At 45.4% G+C, this 21,075-nt stretch overlaps 1 protein-coding gene across 3 annotated transcripts in view; it reads left to right on the top strand.

The window, feature by feature from the left end:
- The window catches only part of NDRG3 (NDRG family member 3), a 51,218-nt gene that overhangs the window by 19,466 nt on the left and 10,677 nt on the right, over positions 1-21,075 (top strand). For all 3 annotated transcript variants that reach the window (XM_066587356.1, XM_066587354.1, XM_066587355.1), the window contains exons 2-12: positions 2,315-2,401; positions 7,627-7,662; positions 10,228-10,333; positions 12,618-12,738; positions 13,837-13,899; positions 14,139-14,199; positions 15,360-15,446; positions 16,901-16,957; positions 18,778-18,881; positions 19,639-19,701; positions 20,557-20,608. In XM_066587356.1, coding sequence (XP_066443453.1) covers positions 2,345-2,401; positions 7,627-7,662; positions 10,228-10,333; positions 12,618-12,738; positions 13,837-13,899; positions 14,139-14,199; positions 15,360-15,446; positions 16,901-16,957; positions 18,778-18,881; positions 19,639-19,701; positions 20,557-20,608 — 807 coding nt within the window. In that variant the 5' untranslated portion in view covers positions 2,315-2,344. The remainder of the gene's footprint in view (positions 1-2,314; positions 2,402-7,626; positions 7,663-10,227; positions 10,334-12,617; positions 12,739-13,836; positions 13,900-14,138; positions 14,200-15,359; positions 15,447-16,900; positions 16,958-18,777; positions 18,882-19,638; positions 19,702-20,556; positions 20,609-21,075) is intronic.

Raw genomic sequence — 21,075 nt, 5'->3', positions numbered from 1 at the left:
CGCTGGGCTGGGGGGGGCTGTCGCTGGGCCGGGGGGGGGGCTGCCGCTGTGATGGGGGGGGGGGGGGGGGGCAGTTACCTTCTGCCTGGCGGTGGGTGACTGGTCGGCCGTGTTCACTCCAGGGGTCAGGTCGGCGGCTGCGGGGCGTCGTGTTGTCATGGAGACACAGCTGGCAGCGTCTCGGGAGCGCGCGCGTCGGGCTGCAGCGAGCGACGGGAAAAGAGCCGGCGGCCATCTTGGGGAAACTTTTATAAGTTGCTGAAACGCTGGAACGGTAAGTACAAACCAGCTAGAAATGTCATTTACAGGGGGGCTTAGTAATGTGTACTTAATGGGGGGGACTGGGCAAAAAAAAAAATTCACTGCTTCCTCGAGACATCTCCTTTAAGATTCCTGAAGTTGTTTGCTTCAGAGCAAGGTTCACACTTGCCAATCTTTCTTGAACAGATTTTTCAGTATCCAGGATTTGTGTGACTTTATTTTATGGGTAAAGCATCTGTGAAAACACACACTTCAGTCTCTTCTTTAACTGAAACTTTCTTGGAGAAGTAATGAACAGATTCAGTTACTTTTTCTCCCTGCACCGTGGAGGTTTGCTCAGTATGCTGTCAGATTTGTGTGCCCTCAGACTATTGGAGGGGGTAGACACCATTTCTGGTCCGTAACAATGGAGACACGTGAGTCTGCTGTAGACCTAAAATGGTAAGGCTACTTGATCTCTTCTCAATGATTAACACAGGTGAATTATTAAAAAACAGCTAACTTTATCAACCAACATATAGAATATCTGAATGCACTGAATATGTTCCCCATGCTGAAGCCTGTTAGTCCTCATGTGACGGCTGCCCATGGATAAAATACTTCATCAATTGTATCAATTTGTCACACTATAGGCTTCCTGCACACAGGCGGATTTGCATTGTGAAAGCTAGATGCGTTTCCTAGAAGCATCTATTAATCCAGCATGTTGGTTACTTATTGCCCACAGTTCAGTGGTGAACTTTGGCTCAGCCATCACTATGTTCTCAGCATATTATATAGCTGTGATCTGACCTATGCCGGTAACTAGGAAGTCCCAGTGCTTGCGTCTGTCATGGCATCCTGAGAGTTGCCATGTTCTGCTGTAGGACAGCACTATATGGACTGCAGGGTCCGGCTATACAGCTGTGCCATGAGACTGGTAGTCCATAAACCTCAAAAAGGAAAGGCATTCATGTCAGTGCATCACAATGGCATGTGTAACTAGGGCCCACTAGGCAATGCGCCAAATTATTTTGCCATTATAGTACTTGTAAAACTGTTATGACAAATCTGATGGTACTTGATTTAGTTTAGAGGGACTTGGTCTCCTATGAACCCAATACTTTATGGGGCTCATAGCAGATGACACTGTGAGTCTGGGAGGGTAGTACGCTAGCTTCAGCCCTGCCTTAGGCTGGGTTCACACTGGACGGATTCTGGGCAGAGATCTCAGTTTGGCCGCAGCGAAAAACTGCGAGATTTCCGCCAGGAATCCACTGCTTCAAAACCCGCAGATTTTAAAGCAGCCTGACCGCACGCTCTTCCACTGCGGCTGGCGCTCCCATACAGGAGAGCGCGGCCGCAGCGGAAGAGGAAAAAAAAATGGACATTTATTGTCCCACAAAGCCACCGCATGGACTCATGACTAGTACTCTTATGTGCATGAATAGTCTTTTGGATTGGTGGCTCTACAGATGGACAGTAAGGGAACGGTGAGGAAGGGGCATCCCTGGATTCAGCACTGTGTATTGCATGGGCCATTACTCTGGTTTATGGTGCTCATTGTGCATGTCTGCCATCTCCTATGGGTCGTACTCTGAGCCTCTGGCACTGGGCACGAGAATCTGCCTACCTCTGCTTCTGGTGCGATTCGCCGGGGAGATCCAGGGGTAAACGCCTTAGCATACAGTGCATGCCCGTTCCGGTCGGGGCAGAGGGACGCACAGTGCAAGTGTGGGTGCTGGCCATGACGTCAGTGTGGCAGGCATCCAGTGGAGGACGTGTACATATTATAATGACTCGGGGCTCCGGCAGACCACCCTGTGACTGGAAATGAGGGAGTTTGCATTCTAGACATGACAATATAACTATACTCTTTATATAGGCTGAATCATCCTTCGGTTTCGTACAAACCTTTGTCTGGGGTGCTACTTTAAGGTCTGAAATCCTGATGACTGTTTTTCCCTTTTTAAAATTTTGTCTTACACCGATTATATATAGGAATACTGTTGGGCAAATGAGTTCTAATGTAGATCCCAACCACTAATGCCGGAATATTTCTCCCCTGTAACAGGAGCATCCTTGTCAATTACTCTAATTAAAAATGGATGAACTGCAGGATGTCCAGCTGACAGAGATAAAGCCTCTCCTCACGGATAAGGTAAGACTATCCATCTCATTAGTCTGAAGTGTCATCTGTCTTGGACTCTCTTCACACTTCTACTCTTCCTGTTAATTTGGCGTGTATATCAGGGAAGTGTCCATAGGAGTCCTTTATCAGCCATAGGCCAAGCTGGTCCTCTAGGCCACCATCTGGCTGGTATCTGTCAGGGTTAAAGTGTCCTTGGGGGTCTTATCCTGGATGAAATAACAGAGTACACTACTCTGTGGGGGGGATGGCCAGCCAGCCCCGACAAATGGCTACCATATCGCCTCATGGGTTACGGATGGTGCTGTATGGCATCTGTTGGAGATGTCATGAGCCTTTGTACAGCTTTTCAGGACTGATTTTTTTTTTTTTTTTTTTTTTTTTGAGTGGCCACAGCTCCATTCTTCTCAATGGGGCTGACGAAGATAGTCAAATATCTAGTGGATGGGTGAAAACATGCCCCATTGGCAGAATACCGCTTAACAGATGTATAGTGACAAAGATTACAAGATATCTGCTAAAAGAATTCCTTGATGGTATGAATGACTGATGCCACTGTTGGACAACTCACACCCTCAAACTCGTATGTCTATTCTAACAAGGCGGCCATCTGCAGGCTTGCTGTTAGGTAGCTCTTACCTGGCCAGGTAGCATTATGAACTGGCTATAAAGAGGGAGGAGAAAATAAATAAAATCACAGCATGTTCCATTTTTGTGCAGATTCTAGACAACACTGGACAGGTTGCGGATTCCACGTCATCGCCTAGCAAGAGCGCAGGAAAAACAAAGAAAAAAAAAAAGTCTGTACTGCGCATGGCCGACTGCAGCTCACCGCAGCCATCCGAAGTACATAAAAAAAAAAACAAACCAAACAAAAAAAAAAAAACATGCAAGCTCGTGGTCAGAGCTGGAACCTGTGTGCGGTATCCATCTCTGCAGGTAGCCTAAAGAATAAAGGGCCCAGGCAGACAAGTGTTTTTGACTGACTGAACACAGACCCATTAAATATAATATAGCCTGTGTAAATAGCCCAACATACTTTTTGTGTCCGAAACAGTAAAACAAAACAGAACAAAAAAAAAAAAACCTGCATCTTATACATGGAAAAATATGGTACATACGCTCGTATCAAGAAGCTCTATGACCACACTGGAAAAGATACTGGACAACAAAAAGGCCCCCTGACGCTCCGGTGATTTGGATAAATGACTTACTTCATAGCGGTGCCTGGTCCATGGCACCCCTCATTCCCAGAAGGCTTGTAGTAGGGTCAAATTGGAGAGATGTTTTTCAAATTTCAACAAGATTTATTCAAATATATGCGACGCGTTTCGGCCTCCTAGGAAGCCTTTATCAAGCTTCTTAGATGCCATTATAACCATCATTCCTTACCATTGGGGCGCTACCAGTCTGATTTTTGTTATGACCACACTGGGTTGTTTTGTTGTCAGAGCTTTGGGAGCGGTGTACCCAAAACAGGACATTTTACATACAGTTCATGTGCAGAGTTGCTTCTGGCCCAGCCAAGTTTTTGGAAGCATTGGAGAAATAAGTCTTGGAAGTGTGGCTGTAGCTTTTTTAAAAAAAAAAAAAAAGCATGGCTATTTTACAGCTCTTGCACTGGGGCTTTAATCCCGGTTTATCACAAGAGTACGGTGCAGGATTAAAGCTCCTGCAATCAGGCAGGAGTATGTCAGGTAGTCAACCGTTAGTGACAGCAAAGGACCCAGAGGAGAAACAGTTTTTAACTGCTTCTGCCTTCTCCTTTCCAGGCTACATAACTCAATGAGCACTGTGTACTAGAGAGAAAGTAGAAGTCTTACTTCTGCTATTTGACCTGGCGATCACGTGACCACAGAGTGTTCCCTGGCACAGCAGAGCTGCAGGGTACTAAAAAACTCTGATCAGCTCTGCTACTGACTATGGATGCCCAAGCTACAGTGGAAAATTGTGTCCAAGATATCATGGGGGACTAATAATTATTATATATAGACCCAACCATCACCATATGTGCCCTGTAATCCAAAACTACTTAAATATCAAAACATCTGGTGCTAAAATAGAGTACGGAAATTAGTTCCTAACTTTTTGTCTAAGTATACTAAGTTTTAAAGAGTTAAAACTAAAAACTTAGAATTTTTTTTTAAGCTCGAATGAAATTATGTCACCAGAAAAAAAAGCAAAAAACACATGGGTAAAAATCTTCCCCCTCCCTCCAGTACCGTAAACTAAGTTATGAGGCTGTTGGGGCAGGCGATTATTTATTTTATACTCCCCTTTTTGCTGTGGTGCCAGCTTGTGAGGTCCGTGTGCCAGATGAAAATCCGACTCTTACAGAGTCCTGTGTGCCCCCACTCCTATGGGCATCTAGGGTAGAGCATGCACACAGGACTCTGAAAAGCCAGATTTTTGCCCGGCAGACAGACTTCAGAGAGGGACATCGTGGGAGCCAGGAAGCGGGCCACCTTTAAGGTCATGGCTGGATTCACAGCCAGTTTTTGGCCTTTGCTTAATGTAAATATAGGGAAAAGCTGGCAACATACGTGTTGAGGGTGTGACAGTTGTCCAACAGTGGCATCAGTCATTCATACCATCAAGGAATCCTTTTAGCAGATATCTTGTAATCTTTGTCACTATACATCTGTTAAGCAGTATTCTGGCAGTGGGGCATGTTTTCACCCATCCACTATTCAGCCCCATTGAGAAGAATGGAGCTGTGGCCACTCATAAATCAGTCCTGAAAAACTGTACAAAGGCTCATGACCTCTCCAACAGATGCCATACAGCACCATCCGTAACCCATGACGCGATATGGTAGCCATTTGTCGTGGCCGGCTGGCCATCCCCCCCCCCCCCCCCCCCCCCCCACAGAGTAGTGTACTCTGTTATTTCATCCAGGATAAGACCCCAATGACTGAATAAATCTTGTTGAAATTTGAAAAACATCTCTCCAATTTGACCCTACTACAAGCCTTCTGGGAATGAGGGGTGCCATGGACCAGGCACCGCTATGAAGTAAGTCATTTATCCAAATCACCGGAGCGTCAGGGGGCCTTTTTGTTGTCCAGTATCTTTTCCAGTGTGGTCATAGAGCTTCTTGATACGAGCGTATGTACCATATTTTTCCATGTATAAGATGCAGGTTTTTTTTTTTTTTGTTCTGTTACTTTTTGTGTCCGAAACAGTAAAACGAATGTTGGGCTATTGACACAGGCTATATTATATTTAATGGGTCTGTGTTCAGTCAGTCAAAAACACTTGTCTGCCTGGGCCCTTTATTCTTTAGGCTACCTGCAGAGATGGATACCGCACACAGGTTCCAGCTCTGACCGCGAGCTTGCAAGTTTTTTTTTTTTTTGTTTGTCTGGTTTTTTTTTTTTTATGTACTTCGGATGGTTGCGGTGAGCTGCAGTCGGCCATGCGCAGTACAGACCTTTTTTTTTTTTCTTTGTTTTTCCTGCGCTCTTGCTGGGCGATGACGTGGAATCCGCAACCTGTCCAGTGTTGTCTAGAATCCGCACAAAAAATGGAACATGCTGTGATTTTATTTATTTTCTCCTCCCTTTTTATAGCCAGTTCATAATGCTACCTGGCCAGGTAAGAGCTACCTAACAGCAAGCCTGCAGATGGCCGCCTTGTTAGAATAGACCTCTGAGCTCCCCTAGATCCCATGTACTGATGCCCTCTGTACCAAGGAACTGTTGGCTCTTCTGTGCAGATGTGATGGCATACTAGTCTGGAACAAATGCTGTCTTGTTCATATATAGTTGTGCCTGCGGGGCGCTGGTACATCACTATGGCATAAAGAAGCTTATGTTCTGCATGAAGCCAATTTTTAATATTGTTGGACCATTATCTGAATGGGAGTGTGAATGTGGTGTGTCATAAATATAATTATTGTGAAGGTGAATAGCCAATAGTGATGCACTCTAGGGAAATCTACAAGCATTCTTCTCGCCGCTGGTCCTTCCATCTTCTCTTCTGTTCTCTGCAAACTTGTCAGCTCGGCTTTAGTGTGAACTTTTCTTCTCCTGGCTTCCAGCACGTTGGCATTGCCTGTTATTTCATGACTTAGTCTTCAGACTGGCAGGGTCTCCAGCACCCTGCACTGCCTGCTGTCTACAGCCACCTGAACCCTTGTTTAATCTGGGGGTTCTTCCAGATTACAGTAGGGGGGCAGGAAGGATATATATATATATATTATTTCAGCAAGCCATGCAGAATGTACACTTTTTTGCAAGGTGATGTCTGTTTTTAATTTCCTTAAGCCCTATATAATCCTGTGACTTCCTGCAGCTCCTCACATATTGTAAAATAACAGCTGCTGTTCTATTGCCTTATGAGTGTGTTCACACATGATGGAAATGCTGCAGATTTTCTGCAGCACTTGCACATCCAGACTGGCTAAAATCCACACTATTGGATCGGAATGTGACGCTAAAGAAGCTGATTTTGGCCTGGAAGGCATTCCTTTGTACTACCCAATATTCCAGCACTGAGCACAGTGCACATCCAGCAACCGCTACTGATCGGCGGTCAGGTGGTGCACCCATTTCCACATCTATGTGTGTTTAGCACTATCTTAAATCTGCCCCTAACTTTAATGGCTTCCTCTACATGCAGACAGCAGATTGACTAGTTATGACTCAATGTTTAACTCTTGCCTAATGCGATTGGTCAGTCCTAAACGAATCCAGCAGCACCACTCTCTAAGTGAGCGGGACCGGTCAGTACTGGCTTTTTGCCTCTAAATGCGAACAAGAATGATTTTAGTCACTGACAACCACCTGTACTCACAGCATAGAGGATAAGTATCTGATCGCTGGGACCTCCCAGTAATAACTTGAATCTGGGGTCCCAGAGGTACTTGAATGGAGCAGTATTCATGCACTCTTCTCGTTTTGATGAGACGTCGGCAAAGGCTTGCACTTGACTGTTCCATTAAAAATAATGGAGCGGTGGACCTTCAGGACCCCATTTTTCCTGATGGATATGGTTGCTAATGGTCAGACACCAACAAATAGCTAGTTATTCTCCATCCATAGGCTAAAGGATATCATTTTTTATTTATTTGTTTTTTGGGGGGACTGACGCTTTAAAACGGAGCTTAATAGGGTGATGAGCTTTAGCCATACACTTCTAGGATGTATCCAGGATTATGTATTTTATAGGCTGACTTTTGTGAAGGTATTGAGTGAATTTATGGCCTAACACTTTTTTTTGTGGTTTCTCCTTAGACTGCTGGCCGTAGCTTTGAGGATTTTGATGGACAGGTAAGAAAAATTCCAGAGGGGTTCCATGAGGAAATCCCAACCTTTGGGTAACTTGTATGAGAAGATGTAGTTCGGCGTCCCCACTGTGTGACCCTGTATATAAAGCATACATATTTTATGGCTGCTTGTAATAAGTCAGCATCGCCGTTCACCTTTGGTTACTTTTCTGGAGGAGTCTTTAATCTAACTGCGTGGAATCTTTACCAATTATGGCAGCCTTGAGTAGAAATAAGGCTTCAGTTTTACAGACTTGGATGCACTGATTGGTTTATTACCAAAGCTTTCTTAAAAAAAAAAAAATGTTTTCAAGCAAACCAGAAACGATTGCTGCAAATGTGGAATGTTCACTGTCCTCCATTGTAGGTGTAACTGTTACTTCACCTCTCACATAGCATTTGTCACGCGCCTGCAATGTGGCTGACAACCCCACCGGTGATGCCAATCAATGTGGTAGACTGATCTAAGTCAGTGGTGGCAAACCTATGGCACGTGTGCCAGAGGCAGCATTCAGAGCCCTCCCTGCTGGCACGCGCGCCGTCGGCTGCTCGCCACAGTAGTGAATAATACCGGTAGGGGTGCTGCAGCTCCCCGGCTGATACTCGATCAGTGGAGTTGATCCCGGCGCACAGTATGCTGTCAGTGTGCCGCCAGGATCTTCCTCCCCTGACGTCTCCTCTTTGGTTCTATGAGAGCTGAGAGGAGAAGGTGCCCGGTAGCACACTGACATCAGTGTGCACCTGGGATCAGTGCCAAGCAGAGGAGAAGGGGTAAGTATATGGGTCTCTGGGGGAAGCTATCACTACTGGGGCTGATATAGGGGATACTATTAGTAATAGTGTTCCCCTATATCGGCCCCAGTGGTAATTGCATTACTGCTGGGGCCACTGTGGGATGTGACTGTTACCGCTATGGTCGCTCTGGGGGGGTTATTATCGCTGGGGTATGTTTACACGTGGCTGAGATGCTGCAGAATGTCCTCATCGGAAATTTCCATGGCAAATTCGGCAGCATTTCCATATCCAAAAAGCAGTCAAAATCTGCACTATTGTCTATTGTGAAGCGACTCTGTCCTTTTTATAACGACAGAGGTAAAAAAATCCTACGTTGTGATAAGCCCCACCTCCTGAAGTGTTGGCACTTTGCGATAAATAAGTGGGTTCTGGGATGCAGTTTGGGCACTCAGTCTCTAAAAGGTTCACCATCACTGATCGAAGTCTTCAGTAGCTGCAGTTGGGCAAACTGCTCGTCAACAACTTGCAACTAGTGACGTTGGCCTAAGCCATCAACAACTTTCAGCTGGTGTAGACTTAATTCATCCGTCAGCCGCACGTACCTGCATCACTGGCGGCGTTGTCCGCTGCATCACTGCCACAAATGAGCAGTGTGGCATATGCTATGTGGTACTGTACCATAATCCAGCTGTAGATGGGTCCTTTTAACCCTTTCCAATCCACTGTTTGCCATCCAAAGACATTATGATTTAAGGCTGTACAGCTTTGATGTTGGAAGACGTCCGTCGAGTTCTCTTACTGTATATTGCCAGCCTCTCTGCTGTCAGAGCCTATCCAACGTGTCCCCTCATGCAGTACTGGCTTTAGCCAGCATATAGCGCCGTTGTATAATGGCAGAAAAACAGTAAGCCCCCTAGGAAAACCAGGATACAAATTGGATTAGAAAGGGTTACTTGTAGTGTATTCTTGGCTATCAACCTGCAACTGTAGTCCAAAGGGATTAATTGGCTGTATGCAGCCTTGTGGGTTGCAGCTGTCATTACAGCGATGAGACTATCTAGGACCTCCAACTATATCTTCACGGCTGCAATACCTGAAACCAGAAATCATACCTTTTACTGAAATTGAACAGTCAATGCAAGACTGTACATAGGAACTCCATGCTCCGTCAGGTGACAGAAGCCACTATGAAGCAGTGAACCCATTGTTCCATCAGTTTTATATGTAGCGCATTGCACGCTGGGAGTTGTAGTGTTGCGACTACTGGAGACCCATAAAATGAAGAGCAGTGCATTATAACGACCGTTAAATAGTTACACTAGAAGCTAAATTAATGTCAGTCAATATTTACACCTGGTCTAGTAAATTGTAGCCAGAGATTAAGCTATGGATAATGCCCTGTGTTTATTTCCAGTCACCCATCATCCTTATTAGACGTAGTAATCCAATTAGTCAGCAACTAATCCTCTCTGCTTGTGTTGCTTGTTTGTTTTTGGAAGTCCTGCTCCCGTTCAGTATTGCGCACGCACCATCTGTGTTACTTATGGCTTTTTTGGACGTAGACAGGATCTATTTTTCCCTGGTTCCATCGGTAAGTTGATTGGACTTTGGGCCATGAGGAGGAGTATTTCCTTTTATTGAGGATGTTAAGTAGACGGTGGCCAGAACTGTCTGCTGGTGCTTCATTGTTGTGTCATGTGACTGATATGTACAGTTAATGTATTGTATAGAATCGCCATTTATACCCTCCCTATCAAGTATCATTGTGGAAGGACTGTATGGCTCCGTACCCCTCGCCTCTGAGTGTAATCTCCATATCTTTTGTTTTATGTAGGAACATGATATTGAGACGGCTTATGGCGTGGTCCATGTCACCATGAGAGGCAACCCCAAAGGCACCAGACCCGTGATCCTCACCTACCATGATATTGGCCTGAACCGTAAGTGTTCCCTATATAGAAGGCAAACTGTGCCAGACTCCCTTCACACAAATGGCCATATTCTGTCTCCGCACTCCATGTTTCCTATTGAGTGCGATTTAGTATGTGGACAGGGAATATCGCTGTGAGGCTGCTGTCACGCAGGCGAGAAAATCACTCACAAATATGAACCCCATTCTATTGAATGCAGGAAACAAATCACAGCATGTTCTATCTTGCTGCATGCTCTTGCAGCACCGTTGCTTACATTGGGGTCGGCGCCGCGGCAGCATCGTGAGGTCTCTCATTGAAAACAGGGTAACAGCTGCAGCAAAGGATTGCTTCTTCCCCCGAAGTGATACAAGGCTGTTTGATATGAGAACATGTTGCATCCACAGGAAACTCACATGTGAAGTCAGCCTAAGGGTTTATGCACCGCGGTGAGTTTAGTGTTTGAGTTACAACTGGCAGAGCTCGGACCCATTCAAGTGAATGCCGGCATTCACACATGCGGTGTGGTGGTGGTTTATTTGAGGTCTTTCTCTTAGGTCTGTATTATTATTATTATTATTTTTTTTTGCACACACATTGTGGTTGTACAAAAAATAATACACAGCATGCTCTATTTTCCTGCGCAGGCAAAGGGCATATATCCAACTAATTGCTCATTTATAATGAATGGTAGTATGGTTGTTTTTTTAATGTGCACACAAACGCAACGCCAGTGTGAAAGAGGCCTAAAAATAACACTAACGTCTACTGTCCTAGTGACGGATGGTGAACTTCCAGTGTATCATAAATAACTTCAGAAATCCCCTTCATCTGAGAGATCTGTGTAGCTTCTGATAACTAATTACCTTTTAATGGGCTTGTGTAGAATTTAAAAAAAAAGTCTGCTTTACTGCAAAAACTGCACTGCATTTGTCAGCAGGTGGTGGTGGTTGGAGCTCGGCTCCATTGAAGTGAATGGTTCAATACTGTAAGTGTTAGAAGAAGGCAGCCATATTTTTCTAATCTTATACAACACCTCTAAGGGCACTTTCACATGACAGTTTTTGTGAGCTGAGACCAGGAGTGGGTCCAAAATATGGAAGAACTGCAAATCTTTCCATTTATACTTTCTTTCCACGCCTGGTTTTGGCTCACAAACTGAACACAGACTGTTATATGGCAGCGCCCTTAGGCTGGTAGTATGTGGAAGTCTTGTGAGTTGATAGCAAGTGGACTGTTAAACACTAAGGCCACATGTGCCGGTCAGATTCTGCATATGGAATCCTGCAACGGATTCCGGGCCTGGCAGCAGCAGTGTCTGCATGCTTACCGTTCCCTTCATCTGTACTGCGGATGGTCCGCACGACTCACTGTCGGACATGCGTAGTACAGTGTTTTTGTGTTTTCCCTCCTCTATCAGAAACCACAACTGGTTTTTGCCCGTGTGCATGAAAAGTCATAATTTTTCCATTGTGTGCTATGGAGGGTATTTGCTGCGGAAAACCTGGAGGCGAGCTCCCATTCTGGATTCTGCAGCAAAAATCCACCCATGTGCATGCACTCTTAATGTTAAAGCAGCCCTCAGGTCCTAGATAAACATAGATGGCTGTACCAGTTCTGACTAGCTAATCGCACTGTACATTAGTATGCATCATTAGTCTAAGACCCTACACACTGCTTTGCTTAACCAGTGCTGCCCATGTTGGCAGTACTGACCCGTCAGAGCAGCATGTAGTGTCTTCGACTACCGATGTATACTAATATAGTGTGATCAGGTAGTCGGAGAAGCGGTGTGGGCCTGGAGTGTCGCTTTAACGAACTATGAACTGCTGCACAATGACATGCAGTCACTCATCATGTAATACTTTCACTTCTTGATGCAGGAAGTCACAATACATTCCTGTATGTTAAGGAATGGATCTGGAGGGGAGGGCAAGTTGCTCATTTATACCCCGTGGCAGATCAGCAGTCCAGACCGGTTTGGATCACATTGATGTTAGAGCTCCCTCTGATAATTATAAAATGTAACTGCTAGCCCAATGCCTCCATGGCTATCAAGGTGGAAACATGCAGGCAATATAGGGCATGGCCATTATTCACTGTGCCTTTAGTGGCTGCATGCATTTTGGGATGGATGTCCACTTTTCAGGGACTTTCTGTGACTCTTCTCCACACTGTGCTGGTTTCAATAAAAGGGGTTAACAACCTTTTCTTGAAGTGTGGTGGCTGGAGACTTATACATAAAACCTGCTTTCCACTCCTGGTATGGTATGTTCTGCTGCAGTTCTCGCTTTAATTAAAACCTCTGTTACAGATAAGTCCTGCTTCAGCACGTTTTTTAACTTTGAAGACATGCATGAAATCACCCAGCACTTTGCGGTATGCCATGTGGATGCCCCAGGGCAGCAGATGGGAGCACCACCATTCCCCAGTGGGTAAGTTCAACCACTTGTATATAGTATAATATGTGCTGGGGATAAGTAGACAAGATGGTGGTTAGGAGTTTCCATGAATAACTCTTAAGCAAGCTTCCAGTTTCAGGACCAGCGGGAGAGGGGTGGGTATATTGCCTGCAGCGGTTGTTCTGTTGTCCTTTCAATACCCCACCCACCCACTTCCCTCTGTTCTGGGTTATGTATATTTTTGACCATCTAGAAGATGGTCTATGCAGTCTTTAGACACCCTAACCCCTCACAGAGCATTGGTACTGTTAGGCCTCATGTCCACGGGGAAAATCAGGCCCGCTACGGATTCTCCATGGAGAATCCGCAGTGGGTCCCTCTTGCCCCGCGGACATAAGCGCTGAAATTAGAATATACTCACCTGCAGCCGTCCGTGCGTGTCTTCCCGTCATCGCGGCCAGATCTTCTTTCTTCGGCCCAGTGGATGTGCTCGGCACGCCGACTGCGTGCCACGCGCATGCGCCGGACCTATCCGCCAGGCCGAAGCAAGAAGATCCAGCCGGGAAGAAGGAAGACAGGCACGGCCCGCAGCAGGTGAGTATATTCTGATTTTAGGTCTCCCGCGGATCCGGACGGCTTCCATAGGCTTCAATAGAAGCCTGCAGGAGACCTGCACCAAATGGAGCATGGTCCGGATTTTTTCCTGCACGCGGATCCGCGTCTGCAGGGAAAAATGACATCCGCAGGTATTTAAATACCTGCGGGTGTCTAATGCATCCCTATGGGGCAGGAAAAACGCTGTGGATTTTAAATCCCAATTTGTAAGTGGACATGAGGCCTTAGACTACCAGTGTACAGTACCTGCTGATTGGCCATAGTTGCTCACATGATGAGCACTGGCCAGGCAGAGGGCAGTCTGCAATAGGTAGTTAGAAAACTTCTGCAGCCATCTTGAACAGCTGAAGGTAGGCAGATTGCGGTGACTATCTGCAGGTAATATACGCCATATCCCTCCTGTCCTTGGACAGAATATTGCCCTGAGACTGGAGGGTTGCTGTTAACATCAGTTGGAATGAGCGATGCAGGGATTACTTCTTGCTTTTGACATGGGGGGTGTGTATCTCCTTTCAGCTACCAGTACCCTACCATGGATGAGCTGGCGGAGATGTTAGCGGCTGTCTTAACCCACTTGAGGTGATTTTACTTTATTTAATACATTTCCAGTGGAAATTTATAACCAAGATTTGAAATGGGAAGAATGAGAATTTACAGACCTGAAACGTGCTGCCGCTGTAAAGAATCCCTGTGATGAAGGGGTTAATCTGATCTGTCTGCGATGGTATTCTGTCACTGGTGTGAGCAGTTGATTACAGACTCTGCATAAGATTATTATTTTATTTTTTTTATTTTTTTTTACCCTTTAATTCTTCTAGCCTGAAAACTATCATTGGAATTGGCGTTGGAGCCGGCGCCTATGTCTTGTCAAAGTTTGCTGTAAGTATGACTTCCCGTCTCATATTCTTCTCTTGCTGTTTTTTTTTTTTTGTTTTTTTTTTTACAATCTTTAGGCTGGGTTCCCACGGGACATTTTTTTTCCCAGTGAAAGTATCGCGGTTTTGCCACAGCAAAAAAAACAAGAGATTTCTGTGGGGTAAGTACAACTTCAAAACCTATGGCACTTTGCCACAGGTTTTGGAGCGGCTTCGCCGCAAGCTTTTTCGTTGTGGGCTGCTCTTAGAGAAGAGCGAGGCCGCAACAGAAAAAAAAAGTGACATGCTGTGTGCCAGCTTTGCCGCGACTGTCTGCCCCATGTGGACAAGATTTTTGACATCTTGTCCACATGGCTGGCTAATCCCAGAATTAGCGGCCGCAGGCGGACCTGCTGCAGGGAAATTCCGCACACAGGAAGATTTGCAATGCGGAATCCGGAGCGGGCGTTGGCCTCCAGATTCTGCAGCAAATGTTGCCCATAGCATGCTATGGCAAAATGCGATTTCCTGCCCACGAGCAAAAATCTTTTTCTTTTTCTCCACTCTGACATAAAATTGCAGCATTCTGTCCTGTGACCCTTCTACAATCATTGCGGAAAGGTCGCAAGATCCTCGTCATCACCGAGCGACAATGCAGTATAATCTGTACTGCGCATGTTCGCCGGCCGCACATCTGCAATACAGATCCCGACAGATAGGCGGGGGTCACCAGCCGGGCACAGGGTCAGATTCTGCTGCAGAATCCGACCTGGTTGTGTGCAAGCTGCCTGAGGCTAGATTAGTTTTTAAGTTACCTTGTTTTTTTTTTTGGCTGGCTTGTTTGTTTTTTGTCCCATAAGGGCTAAGAACCATGCCACAGGCCTGTTTGAAGGCAGCCTAAGACACAATTTCCCATCTTGTCCTAGCCAGCATGTGTGGTTTTGCAACTAATTTTTTATGGTTCCAGTGAATCCAAAAGCTTGCAAGTCTTCACTTAAAAATATCTTTGTGTATACAATTCTTATGCAGCCATATGTCTCTATAGAAACTCTGTATAGTCTGTAGTCTGGTGGTATTCCATCTTTGCTGCTTAGATATAAATTTGTTTGTAGTCTAATGACTTTCCTTCTTATAAATAACTAATTTATTTGTTATTTTTTTATTTTAATCTTTCTATTTCTATAGCTGGATCACCCAAACCTGGTGGAAGGTCTCGTTTTAATAAACATTGATCCCTGTGCAAAAGGATGGATTGACTGGGCAGCTTCCAAGGTAAAAAAACCTTTTTTTTATTTTTTTTTATTTTTTTAAAGGGACGTGTCGCCCCATACACTACGTTGAGGCGCAAAGGTGTGAAAGATTGGGGAGCGGTTTCATTCTCACTAGGCCAGCACCCCCACCCACAATGTTGGTGTGCGCCAGCAGCTTGACTTTCTGTGCTCATGCTATACCCATAGAAATGAATGGGAGATGTGCACAGAGAAGGTGTCAAACTGCTGGCCTGGCATCTGAGCGCAGTGTGGCTGAGATCTGCTTACTAGATGTCAGACTTAATTTTATCATATTTTGGTACAGTAAAGGCCCATTCAGACGGAACAAATGTGGGCATCGTTTGCCCAACACTCGTCACCCGCATACTCTCTCCCGTGTTGTTGCACCTGGAGCTAGTATTGCTGGCTCACTCACAGAGCGGCCAGCAGGGGGGTGGGGAAGCTGCAGGAGATTTCTCTCCTCACTCTCCATTGACTTAGCATAGTGGACGTAAAATATTGAACAGCTCCTATTTACACTGAGCGATCATTATGCAGCATGGATGATGAGCTGAACCAACAATAGACTAGCTGAACAATCAGCGTTCAGTGTAAATGGCAGCCGTTCCGTATTGAACTGCCGCTATGTTAAGTCAATGAAGAGGGCAGGGGAGCGTGAGGAGAGAAATCTCCTGCTGTGAGCCAGCGATACTAGCTCCCGTGCAGCAGCAAGGGAGCGAGTGTATGCAGGGACGAGTGTTGGGCATAGTTTGCCCGACATTCGTCCCATCTAAATGAGCCTCAACTTTGCAGTGCTATATTGGTCTCAACTAGAGATGAGCGAGCGTACTCGGAAAAGCACTACTCGCTCGAGTAATTTGCTTTATCCGAGTAGCGCTGTGCTCGTCCCTGAAGATTCGGGTGCCGGCACGGAGCGGGGAGCTGCAGGGGAGAGCGGGGAGGAACGGAGGGGAGATCTTTCTCTCCCTCTCTCCCGCCCGCTCTCCCCTGCTCCCCGCTGCGACTCACCTGTCAGCCGCAGCGGCACCCGAATCTTCAGGGACGAGCACAGCGATACTCGGATAAAGCAAATTACTCGAGCGAGTAGTGCTTTTCCGAGTACGCTCGCTCATCTCTAGTCTTAACTTAATGTTTCCTGGAATATCCCTTTTTATCACCTATCTTGATCAGTGGTGGTTTGACCCCCCCCCCCCCCCCTCCTCATTTACCAAAATGGAGTTCCTGTACCCCTCAGTGTGGCTAGCAGTGAATGGTGCAGCATCATGCATACTCTGGACTATCACGCCATTCGTTTCAATGGAACTGGCAGATGGTTGAGTTGAAGCATCTGAGTTTTGGGACCCCTACTGCTCACATAGTGATCTGCTATTCTATGAATGGGGAATAGCTTTCTTTTCCAAATATCCATTTAATATTGTAGACCTAAGAAAGCTGATGAGCTGTTCTGTTTTCTAGCTGTCTGGGTGGACTACGAACATAGTGGACATCGTGCTGGCTCACCTCTTCGGCTATGTAAGTAGTGGTCAGTCTACCGTTTTACATGACTGTGTATTAATGGGTTAATTCCTGTGATATCTGTAACTAATTCTGCTCAATTTTACTCACTAGGAAATCTTGTAGCCAATTAATTAACGCACCATTTACATGATTTATATGTGTGATATGAATAGAAACAATTGACCATCTATAATTGTGTTATGTGAATTACTGAACAATACCCTTCACAGTCTGTATTATATCATGGTAATGAAGTTGGTCCTATTATGTATTAGTACTACTGTATGTATCTTTCATGCTTTTAATTACACAAAGGTTGTAATTAACTGCTTTAAGGTTCATTGAAACTTTGGGAATGCATCATGTATTGCTCATACCATAGTAGATTTTTACACTTGGGCAGGTCTGTATTGGATAAATTATGTGTGATCACTGCGCCAATCACACATCAGTTTGCTACAGATATCTATATGTAAAACGCACTACTGCATGTATATGAGCCACACATGTAGGAATTGCACTCGCCATCATGTGAATTCCCCACTGATGCCAGGCGGTTTTATGTCAAAACCACATCACATTGCTTCGGAGATGTCGCAAACCTCTGCCAAGGCTGATCGCGGAGTCTCTCCCAATTTTTTTTAATGGCAGATATTGCATTGCATGCACCTAGCACATGGTGCGATGCAAGAGTGCACAGAAAAACAGAACATGCCGGGATTTGTTTCCTGCATCGTGATGCTAATGCCAGAAAACCTCGCTCATGTGTATTCTTTAAAGAGAAATGGTAGGTGAGGGAGGTAATGACCAACAGTCTGCACCTTTTCAAACTAGGTGAGTCCTTCTCTAGTGATCATTAACACAATGCAGGACACATGTAGATGCCACATTAAACTTCGGGATCCATGTAAACATGTCCCTACGTCATGGGGTTTTGTTTTGTTTTTGTTTTTGTGGTTTTTTTGTTTTTTATTTTACTGTGTGGCTTTTGACTTTTTTAAAGTGCCTTTCTGGGACTACACTGACTACCTGTCCCCTGGATGGGTCATCAGTAGAGTCTACTGCTCATGATCCCCACCAATCAGCTGATTTGAAGAGGCTGCCGCTTCCTGTCAGGCTTATGACTTCAAATGGTCTGAGCAGCTCAGTCCCATTCAAATGAATGAGACAGAGCTGCAATACCTGGCACAGCCAGTGTACAATGTATGGCGCTGTGCCTGGTATGGCCTGAAAGGACAGCAGTACTCAGAGCGTTGCTTTCACTTCGGGACCCCTGCCAACTAGCAGTCTGACTGGTGGACAACCACCAGTCGACTGTTGATGATCTATACCACAGGAAAACCCCTTTGTTATTACTGAGACTATATGCGTACCTCTGCAGCGCCTGCTATATGTACCCACATCTCTGCCGCGCACAGTACAGGGTGCGCTGCTGAGGTATGCATCTGCATGGTCTGATATGCTGTGTGCGTGACACATTAATCTTCCACCTCCTGGGAACGGAACGGCAGCAGAGCTCTTCATGAGTCCCATCTGATCCTTACATGAGTTACGGGCACTTAGAACATGGCCACCTCTTCATGCTCTCTTTGGATGCAATGACCTATTCAGGAAGTTAACGGATCCACCTCTGGGACCTGTCTGACATCTTGGCTTTTTTTTTTTTTTTTTTTTTGTGTCTTTCAAAAATCATTAAAAGAAAATAAACATAACTGCCTATCTCTAGCAGCTGATGTAATATGTGATCATTTATAAGTTCTAGTGGAAATTCCAGGTTTGTTTTTGTTTTTTTGTTTTTTTTTCTTTTCTAAGCTTTTGTCAACTTTTTTCCACAGGATGAACTGCAGTCAAATCTGGACTTGGTTCAGACCTACAGATTACATATCGCCCAGGACATTAATCAGGAAAACCTCCAACTCTTTGTTAATGCCTATAACGGGTAACACACAACATACTGGTTTGTAGTTCTGTGTCCCTGAACGGGAAAAATGCATCTAGAATGGCTTTCGCCAACAGGCATGAGACACGATCTGTGTAGTGACAGAATCCTTGCAGGTGGATACGTCCATATTCTGTTACTAGTCCCTTTGTGAAGTCCATATCTAGTTTGTTCTGGAAGTGGCAAACACAGGAGGTTAAAGCCCATAGTGGAATCTGCAGGGACATAGTTTTCAATCCCTTAATGCTGCAGAACGTACAGTAGCATCCTGCAGCTTTGGGGAATCTCATGGGTAAAGGGGAACCCCCTCCCTCTGTCAGCCTTTTTATATGCCATAGTTGCACTGACTGCAGCATGTAAATGGTTAAACAGCAGAAATCAGAGGTCTCTTAGGTGCCAGGCTTCTGATGCAGCACCATAAGTCCCTGCAAAATCTAGGCCCCCTCAACAGCTGCCGTCAAGACATATAATGTACCTTAACCCCTTAACGACCGCCCAAAGTACCCCAGGAATATTCTAACTTACAATTTTGCACGCTATACAAGCACAGCATTAGGAGGATCCTGTGGCCCCTGGGGTACACATAGACTATGAGCCTAGGCTATAGGACACCCGGGTTATTGTCTCTATTCTGAAAACCTAAATGGCCGTCCAATCTAGGGAACGTCATTAGATCCTGTGCTCATGTAAATCTGTATACAGAGACCTTGTATATATCTGTCTGTTTCTAACTGTGGTAATCTTATTCCTGCACTAGCCGCCGAGATCTGGAAATAGAAAGGCCAATGCTTGCATCTAACAATTCTGAAGGCACGCTCAGGTGAGTGGGTTAAAACTTGTGAGAAAATACCATTCTTATAAATGGCACATGAATAGTTGGAGGAGCTTCTGACTAACTTTTTTTAAAGATTCTAGCAATGTCTCTGGCTGCTACTGTTGCAATAATATAGGTTTCTTAAAAGACATAGTGATGCAGAGGAAATTTATGGGAGAGACCCCTATTCTGAACTCTTGCATCTTGGCCGATAGCCTTTAGTTACGCCTCTATTTGATATCTATCTTGTTACCCTCACAATAGTTAAGGCCCCCTGTCCACAGCCGTGATTTCGCTGGCGGTAAATCGCCAGCGAATCACGCAGGCTGAAGCTTTCCATAGCGTTGCTATGAAAAGCACCAGCCCCGTGTCCACGAGCAGAGAATCATTGCGAATCTCCGATCGCAGCCGGCAATTTGCAGCATGCTGCGAATTGCCCTGATTCTCAGCGGTCAGCCTATCTGTCAGATAGGCTGACCTGCAGAGAACAGTGTGCCGACTCCCGCGGCTAAGGTCCGCCGCGGGATACCGCAACGCCCGTGGTCAGGGGGCCTAAGTAGTCTGAGTCCTCATGCACACACAGACTTCTATAGGTATGTACTGTCTAAGCTTGCTAGCTTTATATAGATTCTGTGTCCTAAAAGACTCCACTACACCCCTGACTAGAGGAATTCTCCTCCTGGAAGAATACACCGGCTCATGGAGGGTCTACAGGTCTTAGTGTGTGGGGTTTTATTTCTTCCCTCCTGCCTTTTTTTTTTTTTTTAAAGGTTTGGTCTTAAACTTGTAGATTGAACAGTTTTGTGTTGGGCCATGTTATTTACAACCTCTACTCCATAGCGTAATGTATCTTGTTTCTAGGTGTCCTGCTCTGTTGGTGGTTGGGGATAGCTCTCCTGCGGTTGATGCTGTGGTAAGTACTAATTATTTACATTTGTTTATAATGGGTACCAGCTTTATTGCTTCAATGTAGCAACTTTGCTAATGGCATACCCCAAAAAGGTTAGGGAAAATATAGCTTGGGTCAAAAGAGGTGTCTTCTCTTCTTAAGGAGACCACCCAAAAAGTGTGTGGAGACACTTAAAGGGTGAGTGGGTCAGGGGAGGGCATCATCTCTCCCCAAGGAGAGCACCCAGAAGGGGTGTGAAAAGACACCTGAAATGAGTAAGGAGACTTGTATGGCCATGCATGCTCCTCTGGGTAATTTATGCAAATAAGGAAGATGGAATAATACCTCTGCAGTGCCACCTATTGGATGGCAGCATTCCTCCAAATCAATGTCAGACCCTTTTTTTATAGGATTTTATAACAATGATTAGGAATAGGAGTCGGCTGTCAGTGTATGGTTTTCTGGCTTGGTTTCCTATTCCATACACTGAC

This window comes from Eleutherodactylus coqui, chromosome 13 (assembly GCF_035609145.1).
Source record: "Eleutherodactylus coqui strain aEleCoq1 chromosome 13, aEleCoq1.hap1, whole genome shotgun sequence".
Taxonomy (NCBI): Eukaryota; Metazoa; Chordata; class Amphibia; order Anura; family Eleutherodactylidae; genus Eleutherodactylus; species Eleutherodactylus coqui.
Note: the sequence above shows the minus strand (reverse complement) of the source record. Positions and strands in the feature narration are given on the sequence as shown.